Raw genomic sequence first — 19,077 nt, 5'->3', positions numbered from 1 at the left:
TGTATGTGTGTGTATTTATATGTACAAATTTGTTATTCTCAGTACACCCACATATATTATGTAAACAAAAATGATTAGTCCCAATTAATCGTTGCGCATTCCTATTATTAAGTCTTTAACTTTCAGGAGAATATGTTACAAACCATTTTTATGATTTGTTTGGAGAGTTTATTTATTTAAAACACTTTTTATTGTATGCACAATTGTGTAACTATTGCTTTTGCATGCATAGTTACAGTTTTGTTGTTCAGATTATTTTTGTGTAAAGCCATAAATGCAATTTTTAAAAATGTGAAATTAAATCATTGAATGGAGAGAAATAACTGGTATTTAATTTGATCATTTTCATGAACTCTCTTGGATTATTTGCAAATATCATCCTATGGTTGTGGTGTTGAGTAACTGGTAGAGGATGACTCATTTCCACATAAACCAAACCTTTTCATTTACAGATGTTCTGCTTTTTATTTGTCTTTCAGTCACTGATATCAAAAGTTCAGCTACACAGTTAATTATTAAAGCCTGACTTACCGGCAGTGATTCATTTTTGCTCAAAAACACAAAGTCCTCATCAGCCCCTGTTATACAGCAAACTTTAGTCCCATTTGCCCTGCGGGAACCTTTTGAAATTAAGCTATTTTAATAAAGGACATTTTAAAGGGTGCCATCACAGTTTTTGTACCTTTATTTTTCACAGTATAGACCTGAACTATTTGTGCAACTATACTGTGTTCACACCACAGGAACTGGGAGCGATTTTAATACCGGGAACGCCTTTTTTGGGAACTATACAGTTCAGTGTTTATCATGTTTCAAATCTATTTATTTTCAGTTTGCTGCTGGTGAGTTTTATAAACCCTGTCAATTTCTTTTATAAATATTAAAATGCATTATTCAATGGGGATTACCTTCTCCATTTAAATCTATTTAAAGAGAAAATAAAGATTTTTTTTAATTATTAAGGTGTGATATCATAGACAAAGCTTGAGCATGTGTTGAACTTTTAAACCGGTGAATCTTAATATATCTGTACCATTGTTTTGTCTCAAGATGCACATTAGTAATGTCAGGCCTTGCATGGTTTAAACTGCCTCTAGATAAATTAACATTTTATTTGTATTACTTATTATTTAATCTATAAGGCTATACCATTTTATACTTGCATAGAAATATTTTGTAAATATCAACTGATTGATTCATGAACCAGTTTATGCGATTCTATGTTGAACCAATACACATAAATTATTTAGATATAGTGTGGTCGTTAACTTAGTCCCATGCTGACAGTGTATGATGACACGAATTTCCACAGTTTTTTGTGTCTCTGGAGACGAATGTCTTTTTCGTCCTTCCTAGCACGAATTTCTATCAATGGCAGTTCGTGTCTGCGGCACGACTTTCTTTATCGTGTCATTTTATATTTTGTTTTTTGTTTTTAAATCATTGTCGCTTGTTAGATTCGGGGTTTGCTTTAGGTTGGAATTTTATGCATTGGTTTCTACATGTTTTTCGTCCACTTTTAAAACTATTCTCGCCTGCCCTGCTGAAAAAAGCATTAAAACCATCACAGAAAATTCTAATGGTTTCCATTAAAATACCAACAAGAACCATTAGCTTTTACCATTAAACCACTACACTGTTGTGTGTTTTGGGCCATATACCATTAGAACCAATAAAATTCCCAATAAAACCAATAGAATTTCTGTGATGGTGTCTATTGGTTCCCTTTCAATACGGTTCACTTCGCATTGCATCAGTTGCTGACGCTATGGGGGAAACTGTTTACTGTTTACTCCGCGATTGAAGCCTATTGGTTAACGTCTGTAAAAATTACAGACCTATGCCGCTCAAGCCCGCGAAAGGGGCGGGGCTACGCCCTTTATAGTCCGGGAGAGAGCTCCATGAGCTCACTTGCATTCTCCTTCGGTGCGAACCTCTCACTGCTCCGGAGAAGAAAGAAGCCTTACTCACTCAAGCCTTGCAGCGGATTCAATGCCTGACGTATTCCCCTGCCGCTTTCCGGTTGAGGTCCCTTAATTGTCTAAAAGAGCAGAAGCGCGTTGAGATAATGTTGCTTCGTCTCTGTGACTCATGTCGAGCCCCTTTGCCTTTGAAGGATTTCCACGACGAGTGCGTCCTCTGCCTGGGTCCGCCCACGCTGAAGCCGTGATCAGCGAGGCGAGCTGTGCCCACTGTGAGCTTCTTCCCCTCACGGTGTTGCGCTACCGAGTGCTAGCAGCATGGTTTCCTTTGGGTCCGGTGACATGGTCGATATGATATCATCCTCTGATGAGTTGGAGGATTGGGCGGCTTCGGACGAAGACAAACACTACTGAGGAACCAAGCGAGTCGCGCCCCTTTCATGACTCGGAGCTCGTCCGCATCCTTTCAAAAGCTACTGCAGAGCTTGGTCTTCAGTGGTCACCGCCGTCGGAGCCTGCACTCAGCAGGCTTGATGAATGGTTTCTGCAACCCGGGCGCCGTCAACCAGCTCACCAACGGCAAGCTCTGTTCTTCCTGGAGGTACAGCAGGAGCTCACTAAATCTTGGCGCGCCCCTCACTCCACTCGAGCTCCGTCTCCAGGTCCTTTCGGTGGTGGACGGCGCTGATGAACACGGCTATTCCAAGCTGCTGCCGCTCGAAGAGTCTGTTGCTTCCCACCTCTGCCCGTCTTTGGCCGGCGGTTGTAGATTGAAACTTAACAACCCGTCCAAGCCTTGCCGCCTGAAGACTTCACTCTCGTCGAAGTCTTACACCGCTGACGGCCACGCCGCATCTGCTCTCCAAACGATGGCAGTGCTGCAGGTCTACTAGGCGAAGCTCCTCCGAGTCATGGACGAGACGGGTCCAGACACGGCATCCTTCAAAGACCTGCGCAGCGCAACTGATCTGGCCCTTCGCGCCACTAAGGTCGCTACCCAGGCTGTAGGAAGAGCTATGGCCTGCCTGTTCATCTTGGAGAGACATCTGTGGCTCACGCTGACTGACATCAAAGACACGGATCTAGTTGCCCTCCTTGACTCTCCTGTGTCACTGTCGGGACTTTTCGGCTCTGCGGTGGAAGGCTTCACCCAGCACTTCATGGAAGCACAGAAATCGTCGCAAGTCATGTGTCATTTCCTGCTGAAACGATTTGCCCCTACACCTGAAACTGGCTGCCAGAAACCGCCGCCGGCTCAGCACACCAAACCGACGTCAGCGCAACCCCAGCAACAAAGAGCTGAACCGGAGGTTAAGCGGCAACGCCCTGCACGCTCCCCCCTCGGCGCCGTGGTCCCCATCCTAGGATTACGCTGGACCAAGCGCCGCCCCCGCCTCCCTAAAGAGAGTCCAAGGAGGAAAAGAGGCTCGGGTCCCGCCTCGGCCGGCCTGCCTTCGAAAATCTCTCGTGTTTCAGTCCCTTTAGGCGCTGGACACCCCTTCGCTGCAACAGCGAAAAACATATTTCTGTCTGTTTTTAAAGAGCAAATTTCCTCCTCTATGCACACACACACACGGCTCAACATCCATAAGCATGTATATGCTCAGCATCAATCTCACGCTTGGCAATCCACACCCGGCATGCCGGACTGGATTCTAAACGTGATCTAAAATGGTTATTCGCTACAGTTTGCTCGCAGACTGTCCCGGTTTCACGGGGTTCTCTACACTTCTGTCCCAGACGATCGCGCTCAGATCCTTAGAGAAGAGGTGTGCTCGTTATTGTTAAAAGGTGCAATAGTGATGGTTCCGGCAGTGCAAAGCAAATCAGGCTTTTATAGACATTATTTTCTCGTTCTGAAGAAAGACGGCGGCTTCAGACCGATTTTGGATTTACACGTTTTAAATCGTGCTCTCGCCAGACGGCCATTCAAAATGCTCACAGCCAAAAGAATCATAGCGCTAATTTGCCCGGGCGCCTGGTTTATATTAGTGGGTCTGTAAGACGCTAATCCCGATAGCCCCTCATCACAGGCCACTTTTGAGATTTGCGTTCGACGGGACAGCATACCAATACAAAGTTCAGCCCTTCGAATTATCTCTGGCACCACGCACGTTTACCAAATGTGCAGATGCTGCGCTCGCCCCTCTGAGACAGAGCGACATCTGCATACTGAATTACCTCGAAGATTGGCTTATTCTAGCCTAGTCGGAGAGGGAAATTCTCGTGCACAGATCCGTAATACTCCAGCATTTGGAGAATTTAGGGTTCAAAATCAACCTGCAAAAGAGCTTGTTCACCCCTACACAGCGGATTGCGTTCTTAGGCATGAAACTCGACTCTATACAGACGCGAGTGTGGCTAACACCGGAACGCACGCTTACGGTCAAACGTGCAGCGTCATCGTTCAAAGCGGGCACATGTATCCCCCTCAAACAATTTCAGAACATGCTGGGTCTTATGGCAGCAGCATCCCCACTCATACCATTGGGAATGCTGTACATGAGGCCGCTTCAATTTTGGTTTAAAGCGAGAGTTCCGCCCCGCGCCTGGACGCCAGGCCGCTTTACGATCAAAGTCACGAACAGCTGCGTGAAAGCGCTATCGATATGGACATCCTCTCAACTGTGCCGAAAAGTGGTGACGATGGATGCATCTGCAACGGGTTGGGGCGCGCACTGCGATGGCGAACCCGCCTTCGGCGCGTGGAACAATCGACTGTCTCAGTTACATATCAACCAGCTCAAGATGTGGGCGGTTATCCTAGTGCTACGACATTTTCGACTGCAACTCCAACATCATCACGCTCTAGTGCGGTCGGACAACAAGACGGTGGTTTCATTCATAAACCATCAGGAAGGGCTGAAGTCCAGCTCATTATCCAAACTAGCGAAACAGCTCCTATTATGGGCTCACAAGAACGTACGTTCGTTAAAAGCGACTCACGTACCGGGTGTAGCCAACACGGGTGCAGACATTCTCTCGCGCAACGCCCCGCCGCCGGGAGAATGGAGGCTGCATCCTTAGATGGTTGAATGAATTTGGACCATCTTTGGCCGAGCGGAAATCTATCTATTTGCTTCAGACCAGAACACGCACTGCTTGACGTTCTCTTGTACGCTTTTCCTCTGGTGCCGTTGTTACCACAGGTCATTCAGAGGATCAGAGTGGAAAAGCACACAGTGATTCTGATCGCACCGCGTTGGCCCAATCGACCGTGGCTCCCCGACCTATGGCAGCTGAAGACTTCAGCTTCATGGCCGATACCGCTGAGGAAAGACCTCCTCTCTGAAGCGAGAGGGACGATTTGGCATCCGCAGCCGGAGTTATGGAACCGTGAGACCGTATGCGCTTTAACATTTATATGGTGCTTACACTTTTGCTTTTAAAGCTGTGAATATACTGGGTATAGGGCCACACACAGTGTCTCTCCGGTAAAGCACTTCAGTTCGTTGTGTATGCACGGCGTGATGGGATTACGTTCCCCCATAGCGTCAGCTGGCCGTGCTACAAACGCCTACGCAGCGAGCTTCATTCGGCTACGCACTTCAGTCGAATGCAAGTGAGCTCATGGCGCTCTCTCCCGGACTATAAAGGGAGTAGCCCCATTTGCCGGCTCGAACGCCATAGGTCTGTAATTTTTACAAACGTTAACCAATAGGCTTCAATCGCGGAGTAAACAGGAGTTTCCCCCATAGCGTCAGCAACTAACGCAATGCTTGTTCCCGTTATTTCAGGGAACCAGGGTTACGTGAGTAATCTTATCGTTTTTTTAGCAGGGTGGAGTTGGGGTTAGGAAGTCGCAGAAAGTGATTCTAACCCAAACCCCCTAGTGACAATTGTCAAAAAATAGAAAACAACGATGAGAAAACAAAATATAAAATGACACGATAAAGAGTCGTGCCACAGACACGAACAGACATTGAAAGAAATTCATGCTGGGAAGGACGAAAAAGACATTTGTCTCCAGAGACACAAAAAACAGCGGAAAATCGGGTCATCAAACACGAAATAAATTAATGAACGACCAGTCGTTACTATAACACGACTTGCCGTGAGACTGGGTTGTGGGAAGAGAGTGTTCACTTATCTCACCTTGAGCCTTTAAATAAAATGAAGTTATGAGTAAATATGTTAAATGCAAAACAAGTGGGAGTTTAGAAAACATATACTCATCTGCTATCTTAATATTGTTAAGCTATAGTTGGTCTGTTAATGTCTATATCCAGTTTATGCTTCAGTTTTCTGAATGATGTTTTTCTTATCACATTCTTACAAAAAATCTATGTATTTTCTTTAAGATAGAATGAGGAACCCATGGAGGGCAGAGGTTAATTTGAGAATAGAGAAGTAAAGAAGACAGCAGTAAGATCATGGCGCTCATACAGTGTTTCTTCAGTGAGTAAATCTGCATCTGATGGGTTTAAATCATCACATACACCCCATATGATTAGTTACTTTATTATTTTGTTTGGTATTTACTTCGATGAAAATGCACAAATGATGAATGTAAGAAAATCCCACTTAGTCCAGTGATGAATGAAAGACTGTTAGTGTTGGGGCTTTTATGTAAGAGCTCATTGTTTTTCTTCTTCTGTTTCAGCTTTTTTAATTTTACTGTCAAGCACAAGATGTCAAGGTACATTGAGGTTGTTTAATGTTTTCAAGACTGTATACTGTTTGTGTTCAGATCAGGCACAAGAACATGTTGTTTTTATTGTTACAGGCTTGTTACACTCTATAAACCTGAATTTATAGAAAATCATTTTCTTTACCTTAACAACATAACTTGTTTTCTCAGCATTCAATGTTGCTGACTTGATGTTAAAGTCATCTTATTTTTATTTCTTCAGCTCCCACAGAAGCACCTCTACAGGCCAGCATTACAGTCAGTATGGGTGACATGCGAGTGTTTTCAGGTGAGGATTTGAGAACCTCCTGCAGCGTACCCGATGATCCTTCACCCTACTGGAGATACAAGTGGTTTCAAAATGGAGATGACATAGGTTTCTACAATTCAAGTGAAGCTTGGATTAAAGCTAGTGGCAAATACAGCTGTCAGGCAGAGAAAGACTTAAAGAAATGGCCTTATCTTGTGAACACACTTCCAAGCCAACCTCTCCATCTCCATGTGGATCGTAAGATTATTCGAAATACATTTTACTTTATGTTGTTTATAATGTTTAAACGGCATTGTCTTTACATGTAGGGGAGAGCGGGGCACAAAGTAACACTTTTTGGCTTTGGCTCTATCATTGAAAAAATAAGTATGTTAGATCAAATATTTTTTGCACAGTCAACACCCACATCTATGCTACAAACAAACAATTAAAGTTTCTTTGTGGGACCTACCGTTATCGTACAATTACACCGAAAGTGACAGGAGTGCAAATGTGACAACTTACCCCATAGGTGGGGATCATTGTAAGAAAATTTAGTTTAAATGACAAGTTCGGTATTTTACACTTAAAGCCCTGTTTTCAGATTGTTTATGATGAAATAGAACGGTTTTGACTGAAATTTCGACATATGATGCTGGCCCGAGAATTTTCGGGTGTTTGTTGTTTCACCTCCCACCTCTACAATGGGTTTATAGGTGCACTGGAACAATCCTTCCTAAAATGCATTAAACTTTCGTTTACAAAGATGTGAAACTCACCGAGTGGTCAGGGGTGTTCACTGATATGCTCACACAAAAATCCCTTTAAAAGATGTTTTCCAACAGGTTTTATTGTAGTTTTTTCCAACTCCATTGACTTGTATAAGTTGTGCTGTGAGGTGCTGTATTACTCCGCGCCGGGAACTTTGTTTATATTCTTGCAATTGGCAAAGGTGTACAGGTGTGAGGCATTTGGAAAAATAGGTCCACAAGTTTACAACGAATGCTAAAAAACCTGTTGGAAAACATCTTTTGCAGCGATTTTTGTGTGAGCATATCAGTGAACACCCCTGACCACTTGGTGAGTTTCACGTCTTTGTAAACGAAAGTTTAATGCATTTTAGGAAGGATTGTGCCAGTGCACCTATGCAGCCATTATAGAGGTGGGAGGTGATAGAACAAATACCCAAAAATTCTCGGGCAGGCGCATATGTCGAAATTTCAGTCAAAACTGTTCTATTTCATCATAAACAAATTCAGGAAATCATCTTAAAAAGACCAAAAGCACAGATTGCTTGGCCCTGTATAAATATGTAAAGTAGCCGAGTTACAATTAACTCCGGGTTAGTTTATGCCACGCTCACCCCTACTAGTTTTGGCAGTATTATTGTACCTTTAATATCATATTTATATGTTACCTTTTAATTTTGTGAGATTGTTTTTAAAGTTTTAATATGAGTATTTACTCACCTGTAAGCAGTTAAGCAGAATGTCCAATCTGTTCTTTCTCATTCAATCAAAGATTTTTATATTTAATAATAACATAAAATTATAATAAAATGTATATTAGTGCATTTGCCATGTGTTTAGTGTTTGTTTTCTTGTATTGTAGGAGGATGGGCACTCATGCAGATACCAACGACACCTTCAATAATCGAAGATACGATGATTCTAACGTGTCGCATTCGAGACGGCCCTGTCGCCACTGAGGTTCGCTTCTATAAGAATGACGCTGAAATCCAGTGTGATAAGAGTCAAGTACTGGTTTTCAGTAATGTAACCCTTCAAGATGCTGGTGTATACTGGTGCAGAGCATCATGGATGGAGAAAAATCTATTACATTCAGCGCAATCTCTTCCTGTTCCTGTAACTGTATTAGGTATGACTTATAGATCATGAAAATGATATATTTTTGTATCTACACTGTAGAAATAAATAATATATTTTTAGTAAATCATGCTAATGAAGAGTTCAAATGGATATTATTTGTAAAAATAAATTTTTATTTGTAAATTTACATTTTATTATTGTTCTGTAAAAGGTAAATGGCACAGTTTACACTGCAGTCATTGGATCATAAAGTGTGTTTGAAATGTTTCATCTCAGATAAGTTGGAAACTCCACAACTGGTGCTTGTTTCCGGTCGGGTCATTGCTGGAAAACTTGTACGTATCAGATGTGAGACCCGGCTGAACGTTAAAGCGGAAGGCCTTCAAATTGAATATTACTTCATGAAGAATCACAGCAGACTGGCACCTGCCTCATCCTCCGACAAATACACTATCTGGCAGATAAGAAAAGAAGACGCTGGGGTGTATACTTGCAAAGCCAAAGTCAGACTTCTGAATGTGGAGAGATGGAGCAATGAGCTGGAACTGAAGGTCTATTAACCTGCATTCGCAGGTATGTGGCAAGAGATAGTTTTTCACTTTGTTCATTAACAACATTAATGCCTTGGTGTGTAATGTCTACAAAGCCAGCATCCTGATTCAAATAGTAACTCACGCCTAACTAATTTGGAGTTATCATTACAGTTTCATTTTTTGCAGTGCATTCTGAGATTGCCTTCCCAGGAAAAGAAACATGCAGTGTTGTGTTACGGGGCCTCATTTATAAAGCGTGTGTACGCACAGATTTGATCGTAAAGTATGCGTACGCAAAAATCCACGGAAAGTCCATATTTATAAAAACTGTCTTTGACGTGGAAAAGTGCTTAGCGCCAAGTCAGGGTCTGAGCAGATGTACGCACTTTTGCTTGTCAGATTACTGCAGGTTTTTGGAAATATAAGTCATTCTTGCTGCTCGAAATTGGGTTTAAACATTGACAAGCGCTCTTTTTTACATCTATAACATTAATTGGGCATCATTTAAAGACGGAGATCGGAAACTGCTCGGCTGCACATAAGTTTAAGTTAATTTGCGATTTATAGATTTAAAAGGGGTACATGCGTTTTCTGCGCGTACGTTCGGTGTATGAATCACACGTACGCATTTTTGATAAATGATCGTTAGATCAAATGTAGGACGACTTTTACGCAGCATTTTATAAATGAGGCCCCAGATTTGGCAAAGAGTACATATACTAGCATAATCTTGTGGTTTACATATTACTAAAACAAAATGTATGTGCCAATACTGATGTTGGATTACTTAGAATGACATCTACTGATACTGATAGTTAGCGATGGTTTTGCTTTGTCATGAAATTCCTGAAGTGCAGAGTGTACAAACTGCAATTCAAAAGCTGTTTTTAAACAATCGTCCGATGTCTGATAGTGTCTTTATTGTATTTAATGTAGGTGCATCCCTACATTTTACAACAGCTTTTGGACTGACATTGATGTCACATATATATTTACACTGCCTTCCAAAAGTATTCATTCCCGATGAACTTTTCCACATTTTTTCACATTACAACCACAAACAAAAATGTATTTTAATGGGATTTAAAGGGATACTTCACCGATTTAGCATTCAGCTATGTATCTGTAGAAACCCGGCAGTATTACTGAATGACCATGTTTCCCTCCCTCATTTCCCCCTGAGAGGAGAGATATCTGCATTTTGGTTCTGCAAAAAAGTCCTCTGATGATGTAATATGACGATTTTTGCATCATCTGAGGACTTTTTTGCAGAACCAAAATGCAGATATCTCTCCTCTCCGGGGGAAATGATGGAGGGAAACATGGTCATTCAGTAATACTGCCGGGTTTCTACAGATACAAAGCTGAATGCTAAATCGGTGAAGTATCCCTTTAATATGATAGACAAACACTTAGTGGCACCTAATTGTGAAGTGGAAGGAAATTTATAATTTTTTTTACAAAGAAATATCTGAAATTTGTTCATCATTTTCCATCCAGTTCACAATTATGTGCCACTTTGTGGTGGTCTGTCACATAAAATTCCAATAAAAATTTTGTTTGTGGTTGTAACATGAAAAAAAATGTGAAAAAAGTTCATTGGGTATGAATATTTTTGCAAGGCACTGTATCTGAGATTTGACTTTGCAATTAGAGATGCTCTTGGTGAGCCATAAAACAGGTTTAGTCAAACATGATATAATACCAGAATTTTAGGTTTATAACAAACCTACATTTTAGGTGTTTAGAAGAAGAGTGTGGCCTTATAAACTTTTGTCAAGTAAAAAACATCATCTGTTCATTTCTGTCGTTGTGTTTAGAGAATCATCATCTGAATGAAGTCTTTGAGAAGCCTTCAATCAAGTCCCTGATGACACTGCACTAAAGGAAGATTAAAAACTGAATATAATGTTTGCATAATTTGTAAATAGAGAAAAGTAAAGCCGTAATTTAAGTGATTATCCTTGCTTCTTGATTTTATTACAAGAACCCAACAACCCAAAGCCTACAATGTGATTGGTTACGTGACATACAATATGTGATGTATTACTTATAATATTAAGTGGTCTATATCCATTCTCAGTTGACCTTACAATTAAAGTTTTTAGTACAGCATCTTAAAAAACTGTGTAGTGATGAGTAGATTGCTTAGAATCTTCTGAAAGACTCATTGCAGTGTCATGACTTTACATCTGATACATGCTACAGTGCCCTCCACTAATATTCAAACCCTTGGTAAATATGAACGCTGAATAAAACTCTTTATTGTTAAATCTTTTGATTGATTGCTCAAAATATTAACAAAAAAACAACAACTTGCAAACACAACACAACTTTATTAACAAAACATTTTTTGTTAAATATACAGTACCCTCCAGAAGTATTTGGACAATATTTTGTTTGTTTGCTTTGGATTCAAGAAATGTCTAAACATACACAATTCTCAACGAAGCAACACATGAAATATTGTAAATATGTAAATACTTCTATCTAATGTGATCATATTAAGATGATTAACTGAAGTGTTAAGTGATGAACTGTGTCCTGATGCATTCGTTGTGTAGTATCAGTTTGATCCATTGCGTCTGCAGTCTGACTCTTGCATTTGATGATAACACACATGCGTCAGGATGAAAGATGTACAGTATGTGTTGAAACATAATCAAATGTTAATAAAATGTTACGTTCTGTACTTTCGCATTAATCTTACAAATATGTTGTCTTCACAGCAAACAGGGCAATTTGTCTTTAGTGTCCCAAAACTTGGAGGGCATTGTATTTGTGCCACAATCATTGGCACCCTTTAATCAATACTATATGCTGAGAATACATGGCAAAGGATCTAGGACCATTCCTTCATACAGAATATCTCCAAACCCTTCAGATTTCGAGGTCTACGCTGGTGGACTTCACAGGTTTTCGATGGGATTCAAGTCAGTGGACTGTGATGGCCACGGCAAGACGTTGAATTTGTGGTTAACCATTTTTGTGTTGATTTTGAGGTATGATCGACATGAACAACAGCCCTTTTTAAGCTTTCTGCCAGAGGCAATCAGGTGTTCATTTAATATTTGATAGAGTCTATGATGCAATGTATTCTGACAAGTTTCCTAGATCCTCTGGCAGATAAACAACCCCAAAACATTAAAGACCCCCCACATATTTAACTGTTGGTATGAGATACTTTTCCATATAGCTACCTGTCAGTGTGCACCAAACCCACCTCTGGTACTTATTAGAGGTCGACCGATTTATCGGCCGGCCGATTAATTGGCCGATTTTTGGCATATTTTAAAAAATCGGCTTTGGCCGATTTTGCTGCAAAATTAGGCCGATTAATAGGCAGGCGCATCTGCGGGCACCTAAGCGCTGTTGTAGAACTCGTGACGCTGCCTGCCTCTTGCTGCAAGCAAGCAGCTGGCTCCCGTCTCGTGTGTGTGCAGCCATGCCTTGTTCACAAACAGCTTTTCTAAATGATGGCGGATCGCGCGAATTAAGCAGCCAGTACAACAGCGCGACGGGCTTATGTCTCGCGGTGCACTGTCCGTGCAAAGATTAGGCTCATTTCATGTGATTAATGAGTGATGATGAGTTTTGTTTGCGTGACAGAGAGAGAAGAGCCGCGCCCGCACGCTTTCTGTCTCCCTGCTTTTATTACTCAAAACAAAACTGACCCGATGGCGAAATTCGGAAGACCAAATCATATCCACCGAGGAAATGTTTTTCGTGTTGTTACAGTAAGACTTTGTTTACAGTTTTCCGCTGCTCAGCCTGGATTAGAACACAGCGCGTCCGATTCGCGAACTGACTCCTTTGAACGGATTCGTTTAAATGAACGGTTGAAACAACAGATCTGTCCCAACACTAAAGTCACAAGACGTCACTGTCAGCACAATCAGTCACTTATAGCGTCTCAGAAATGAGAATGTAAATGTGTTTAAAAAGATTTGCCCTAAATAACAGTCTCAACTAAAAACCATAGACATTTAGTATGTTAACTTTATGATGAATAAATATTTTATCAGGTCTACCAAATAAGGATTTTATCCTACAAAGCAATAAAAGCCATGGTAAAATACTGATCAAAGATGATGACGGCAGAGTGTCAGGTAATATCTGTGTCTGATAAATGCATGGTGCAGAGGAGGTTGTAAAACTCTTCAGAAAGACCAGTCATATATTTTTAAATACTTTGACTTAAATAGTGACATTTTTGCATTTAAAATATCTGCTAATAATGATGAGAACATTTTGATTATTATGTACATATAGAAAATCGGCCAAACATATCGGCCATCGGCTGCCCTGATTTCAAAAAAATCGGCATCGGCATCGGCCAGAGAAAAAGCATATCGGTCGACCTCTAGTACTTATTGCCAAATATCTCTGCTTTGGTTTTATCTGACCATAAAAGCTGATCCCATTTGTTCCAGTAGTGTAGCAAACTAAAGACATTTGAGTTTGTTTCTGGAGAAGAGAAGAGGCTTTTTTCTTGAAACCCTTCCAAATGATTTGTGGTGATGTAGGTGGGGTTGCCAACTTTGTCACTCTGAAATACGGGACAAAAGGTAACCTGCCACAGCAGTGTGTGGATGACATCAAAGTACAAAGTAATCTTGCAGGATTTTGATGTCATCTGCCTCTCGGTTTTTGTGACGCTATGTGAAAGTTGAACAAGCCTTTTGTATGAGTTACTGGTTAGATAGCGTAGCAGTCAAAAAACAGGATGCGGGATGTCCTGTATGGGACGAAACAATCAAGCTCAAAATACAGGATGTACTGGATAATACTTGACAGTTGGCAACCCTAGATGTAGGTGAAGTTGGATTGTGGTTTTAGAGACATCCTCACAGTGTGTTGGGACAAGAAAGATACGCATCCTCTTTTAGGCTGGTTCATAACACTTCCATTTGACTCAAATTTCTTAATTATTGCTTATGGTGGAATTTGGCTTTTTCAGTGTTTTTTCTTTATTTTCTAGCCCTTTCTTTTATGTGAGGCTCAACAACCTTTTGTCGCACCTCACAACTATGTTCTTTGCTCTACCCATTGTGATGAAGGACTGATCGTGTGTACACACCAAACGCGAAGCATCGCGTTCCTCGCTCTAGATTACTCGCAGGGTTTTACTTTGTGTAATTTTTGGCTTGAGTTCAATATTTATATTAAACTTGCGCGAAGACGTGTTTAAGGTGAATAGTGCATGTTTCCACAGCAATCGCTGCAGCCAATTTACATCATGCGCATCACCCTGTGCGAGTTAGCGTGTATTTGTGTTTATTCGCATCTTTGCATTGGCTTTGTATGTAATCTACTCGCGAAAATCGTTGAATTCACATTTGGTGTGTACGCCCCATAAGGGAGTTTGGCCTACGTGTGACCTTACATTTATACCTCTGTGAAAGAGGAAGTCATGGTTGAACAATTTCCTGTTCCTAGTCACCTAAGTGTACTAAAATATATATTTTTTTAATCTATAGAAATATACTTCTGTGTTGTGTTTGCAATTGTTGTTTCAGTGTGAGCAGATGATCAAGAGGTTAAACAATAAAGAGATTTTTTCACAGCATTCTTTGCTCATATTTACCCAGGGTGCCAATGTTGGTTACATACAGTGTATGTAACCAATCCACAAAAACCTGAATTACATAACATCCCTTTTTGTTAAGATCATTTACTTTCATTTGTTGTCAAAATGCAGACAATACAGACTGCATTCCAAAAGACATTGCAAGTTAAAAAAAACTAATCATCTAATCAAAACAATTGTTTCCACCCATTATGTCCAATATGCACAAGACTGTTAAAAGCAATCTCATGGCAATTTGTGCATATTTTATGAGGTTGTTAATTCGTATTAATTCATACAACCACATTTGTACGTTTTTGTACATTTTGCTTTCATCCCTGTGATCGTTGGTTTAGGGGCAGAGTTTCACAATAGTTTTTTTATGATAATCATACATTTTTTATTGGATTCACTTTGTACAAATTAGCCAACTTATAAAATATGAGTGTATAGGCTAGAAAAAAATATAAAATGAACCTTTCTGTGAACAGTATGAGACCTTACAGCTATTAAGGAGCCATGAAGCCATAAACAAACACAAAAAGGCAAACTGTCTGGTATAGATACAGACAGATTCACTACTTAAAGACTGCATTCAGTTGGTTAAACCATAAAATCCCAAAGATCTCATGTCCATATCATGTAAATGTCAGTGCAAGACACCCTTGCACCTTGGTTTAAACATGAAGCGGGTGTTAGTCAGGATAGAGTATGAAGCCAGAGAAGGTGCTGTCATCTTCACTACTGGAGTAGACACCATTCCAGTCCCTCAGCGTCTCTACCCATACCTGGTCACCAGCATCCAGCTTCAAAATCACAAGGTTTGATGCCTGGTCAATGTCTTGACCATGTAGAGTGTCCCTAGAGCGGACCTTTCGTACCCCGTTGACCACCAAAGAAGCTCGTAGTGGTTTGTTCCTAACTGTGATCTGATAGGAGAACACATAAACTCCTGAATAGGTGCAGTTGAATTTGCTTGTGGCTAGATCATAATGGTTTTCTCCATTGTAAAAGACCTTGTCGAAGCGAACTGGATATCCTGAAGGAGGAAAAGACTTGCTGGGATATAGGCCAACACTGAATGCAGACCGTAGTCTCAAACCACTTTGGCCCGTAGCACCCTTTATTCCACGTAGGCCTCGGTCACCGCGTTTCCCCTGCAGCCCACGATCCCCCTTTATTCCCCTCGGACCCCTCATACCATTGGGCCCTGGTGGTCCACGTCCCCCTGGTTCACCCTTGGCTCCAGGAATTCCTGCTTCTCCACGTTCTCCAGGAATGCCGGGAGTTCCGTGCATGCCGTGTTGTCCAGATGGACCAGGGTCTCCACGTACTCCCGGTGGTCCAGGGTCACCTGGTTCACCTTTTTGACCCCTCTCCCCAAGTAAACCACACTCTCCTCTATCCCCCTTTTCACCCTTTTCACCAGTCATGCCGTGGGGTCCTGGTGGCCCGCTTTTTCCAGTGTCTCCCTGTTCTCCTTTTGAAGCATTGACGTTTGGCTCTCCTTTTTCCCCTTTAGATCCTTTAAATCCTGGCAGACCACTGGCACCCTTTTCACCCTTATTACCCATTTCACCTGTTAAGATAAACATATTTAATGTTTTCATTTTTACTATTTACTTTCCCAGTGGCAGGTAATGGATAAACAAAATCCACCTTTCATTCCAGCCTTTCCCTGAATGCCTGGAGATCCAGAGAATCCTGTGCTTCCTGGCTCACCTCTCTCTCCTGTTCCAATACAGTTGGAAAGAAAACATCCTTTGATGACATCTTCAAGATTACAGAAAATCAATGAGGAGATAATCTTTACATATTACATGTTATCAAATATTTACCTTTTTGCCCTTTAGACCCTGCAATCCCTTGTGGCCCCATTGGGCCTGGTTCACCTTTGACTCCAGGTTCTCCCTTTTCACCAGGTATTCCTGCAACATGACACCAAACACCTTCACTAAACCCATGTTTCTTTATACCTACACTCAAGAACACCCTATTCAGTTAAAAGAAAGTATAGACAACATTGAAAGATTTAACCTAACCAACCTGGCAGACCTATGTCTCCTTTAAAGCCCTGTGGACCTTTCTCCGGAGGGCAGCACTCACAGACATTGAAATAGCATTCATTGTAGTCCAGTGTGTAATTGTCTTTAGTGGCAGTAGGAGATGCAGTGGTATCTGTAGGGTAGTCAATATAGTTGTCTGCTGAAACCGTTGTGCTCTCTGTGATGGCCGTGGGGAGACGCTCTCTTGTTTTGGTGTAGTCCACAATCCGTGCTGTGACCGTAGGCTTCCCTACATATACAGTAGTTTGGGGCAACTCTCGAGGGGGTTTCTTGGTGTACTGATACTTTGGCCTCTGAGTGGGCTTGATCGTGTCATATGAGGCAAGAAAAGTCAGCGCTATTATAGCCAGGAAAAGAGTACGTATACAGAAGCTGCACATTTTTTGTCTGTGGAGAAAGAGAAGAAATGTGAATCATCTCAAGTCATATGTCACTCTACCCAAGTGGGCAGACACAAATGCCTATCCAAATGTGTTGCCCTACTGAAGGGTGAAATCTTTTTAGTGGTCCGTTGAAAACAGTATGTTCTGAAAGCTTTTTGGAATGATGCAGGATATAAATCTTGCAACTATATTTGTTTTTGTGTTAATATAATTGCATGTTGGGGTGGTTTCCCAGACAGGGATTAGACAAGTCCTGGACTAAAATAAATGTACGAGCTGTCCAAACTGAAGGCAACTTGCACTGACATACTGTATCTTAAAATCCATTTTGTTTTGCCTCAAAATGCACACCAGTAATGTTTTAGTAAGGCATGTTTGCTAAAGCTAGGTATATTTCCTAACTAAACTAAGGCCTAGTCCTGTTTTAAGATAATCCCTGTCCAGGAAACCACCCCATAGTGTCTAAAGGTAAAGATGACAATCATACTTATTTGGTCAAATACATTAAAACTGTATTTACCTACAGTACAGGCAGGTGGTCATAGATTAAAGTGTGTTCACCGATATTGGGGGATATATCTGTATAAGATTGTGTTGAACTCTGCTACAGTGGCCATCTTTCTTAATGTAGCCTATCTCCTGTAGTGTATTGTGCTTTTGTGACATGCAATGCAGGACCCTCTTGAATCAACCAGACCCACCAACGGTGAACAAGGACATAAGAAATACTAATCTGACATCTGGCCCAGAAGAATTCCTACAGCAACTGTTCAATGCTAATGAATGGACAGATGCCAAGCACAGTTCTTTTAAAGCTATAACACCTTAAAGCTTGTTGTAAAGCTCATTGCTTCATTCTGTACTTTGTGACATTACAGATGACGTTTGACTGCAGATTTCTGTAAGTCCAAAATCTGCCAGCTGAATATAACGGCTTCAGTCAGGAAATTCAGAGTCTCATTCCAATCTGCTTGGTGTCACTCCAAAAAAGCTTTTGTCCAAAAGAGCACAGATAATCTCACAAGCTCACTTCAGCATTAACTGTTTTCAGGAAGGACATAGCTTATCTAATAATACTGTACTTCATTTGAGGTAAACTGAAGGTAACTTACAGTACTTGAGCCAGCCACTGTAAGTATGCAATACTTTCACAAATAACAAAACCTCAACATTTGATTTACCTTCAAATGTCAGATGCATCAAACTGGGTGTATTAGTATTCAAATGACCAGCAATATACAACATCAGTTTAATTTACTTACTGCACAGTTCAATTACACTTACAAATGCTTTTTAGGGACAACATATCCGAGAACCTCTAGAATGGTGTAGGCAAAGCGCCCAACATAAAGACGTGAACAGAGAGTTCAGTAACTCTTACATTTCAGACTATAGGGAGGTAAGAGGGTGATACCCATCTGAAACATGAGAGAAATTACTGCTTCAGGAGGGTAACGCACAACCTTGACCTGCCGGTGTCACTCCACCATTCAACACAAACCCAACAGTAGCGCTCACTTTACCACTGGCCATGCAAAGAGAGACTCCTCTGCTCAACACCCCACATCTCTGGAAATCTTATGGGAATGAGACCAAGTAAACTATATGACACAGAGCCGGTGTCACAATTCAACCCCAGAGACCCCGCTGCTCTACTGCACATTCACAAGCAACAGAGCGGACAGGTTTGAGTTATAATGATCCTTTGATTGAGAGCTTTCAAACTGTGTATAGGAGACACATATGAATGCATGATAAAGACATGAGATCTGTGAAGTATGTTTCCTCCTATTGGATTTTAGGAGCGAGGGGGGTCGGGTGACACATGAGCACCTGAGCTGAAGGTGTCTATGCTCTGCTGGTAAGCCTTTAATGGAGACCACTGTGACCTTGTA

At 41.3% G+C, this 19,077-nt stretch overlaps 2 protein-coding genes across 4 annotated transcripts; one reads left to right on the top strand and one right to left on the bottom strand.

The window, feature by feature from the left end:
* The first annotated feature begins 587 nt into the window (after positions 1 to 587).
* Positions 588 to 11,123, top strand: LOC135771462 (high affinity immunoglobulin gamma Fc receptor I-like). 2 transcript variants are annotated; one of them, XM_065281713.2, is made up of 7 exons: positions 588 to 842; positions 6,228 to 6,320; positions 6,526 to 6,561; positions 6,776 to 7,060; positions 8,414 to 8,680; positions 8,908 to 9,204; positions 10,985 to 11,123. In XM_065281713.2, the coding sequence occupies exons 2-6, from the start codon at positions 6,296 to 6,298 to the stop codon at positions 9,189 to 9,191; spliced, it is 897 nt and encodes a 298-aa protein (XP_065137785.1). In that variant the 5' UTR covers positions 588 to 842; positions 6,228 to 6,295; the 3' UTR covers positions 9,192 to 9,204; positions 10,985 to 11,123. The 2 variants fall into 2 exon arrangements, with proteins under 2 accessions (XP_065137785.1, XP_065137784.1); XM_065281712.2 differs by having other exon boundaries at positions 6,224 to 6,320.
* A 152-nt stretch (positions 11,124 to 11,275) lies between these two features.
* otol1b (otolin 1b) lies at positions 11,276 to 17,467 on the bottom strand. Of its 2 annotated transcripts, none has more exons than XM_065281709.2 (5): positions 16,780 to 17,467; positions 16,572 to 16,661; positions 16,393 to 16,494; positions 13,526 to 16,312; positions 11,276 to 12,387 (listed from the first exon to the last, which is right to left on the bottom strand). In XM_065281709.2, exons 1-4 carry the CDS (start codon positions 17,177 to 17,179, stop codon positions 15,429 to 15,431), a joined length of 1,476 nt encoding a protein of 491 aa, XP_065137781.1. In that variant the 5' UTR covers positions 17,180 to 17,467; the 3' UTR covers positions 11,276 to 12,387; positions 13,526 to 15,428. The 2 variants fall into 2 exon arrangements, with proteins under 2 accessions (XP_065137781.1, XP_065137782.1); XM_065281710.2 differs by having other exon boundaries at positions 16,393 to 16,464.
* Positions 17,468 to 19,077: the final 1,610 nt, after the last annotated feature.

This window comes from Paramisgurnus dabryanus, chromosome 8 (assembly GCF_030506205.2).
Source record: "Paramisgurnus dabryanus chromosome 8, PD_genome_1.1, whole genome shotgun sequence".
Classification (NCBI taxonomy): Eukaryota; Metazoa; Chordata; class Actinopteri; order Cypriniformes; family Cobitidae; genus Paramisgurnus; species Paramisgurnus dabryanus.
The sequence above is the reverse complement of the archived record's forward strand: the minus strand, read 5'-3'. Positions and strand labels throughout refer to the sequence as shown.

Bases quoted from the DNA above. Each gene is read 5' to 3' on its own strand.
- LOC135771462 (XM_065281713.2), top strand. From the start codon at position 6,296: ATGGCGCTCATACAGTGTTTCTTCA. The intron at 6,562-6,775 runs GTACATTGAGGT...TTATTTCTTCAG, and splicing joins GTCAAGCACAAGATGTCAAG to CTCCCACAGAAGCACCTCTA. The intron at 7,061-8,413 runs GTAAGATTATTC...CTTGTATTGTAG, and splicing joins TCTCCATCTCCATGTGGATC to GAGGATGGGCACTCATGCAG.
- otol1b (XM_065281709.2), bottom strand. From the start codon at position 17,179: ATGTGCAGCTTCTGTATACGTACTCTTTTCCTGGCTATAATAGCGCTG. The intron at 16,662-16,779 runs GTTGGTTAGGTT...GTCATGTTGCAG, and splicing joins AGGAGACATAGGTCTGCCAG to GAATACCTGGTGAAAAGGGA. The intron at 16,495-16,571 runs GTAAATATTTGA...ATGTCATCAAAG, and splicing joins AGGGTCTAAAGGGCAAAAAG to GATGTTTTCTTTCCAACTGT.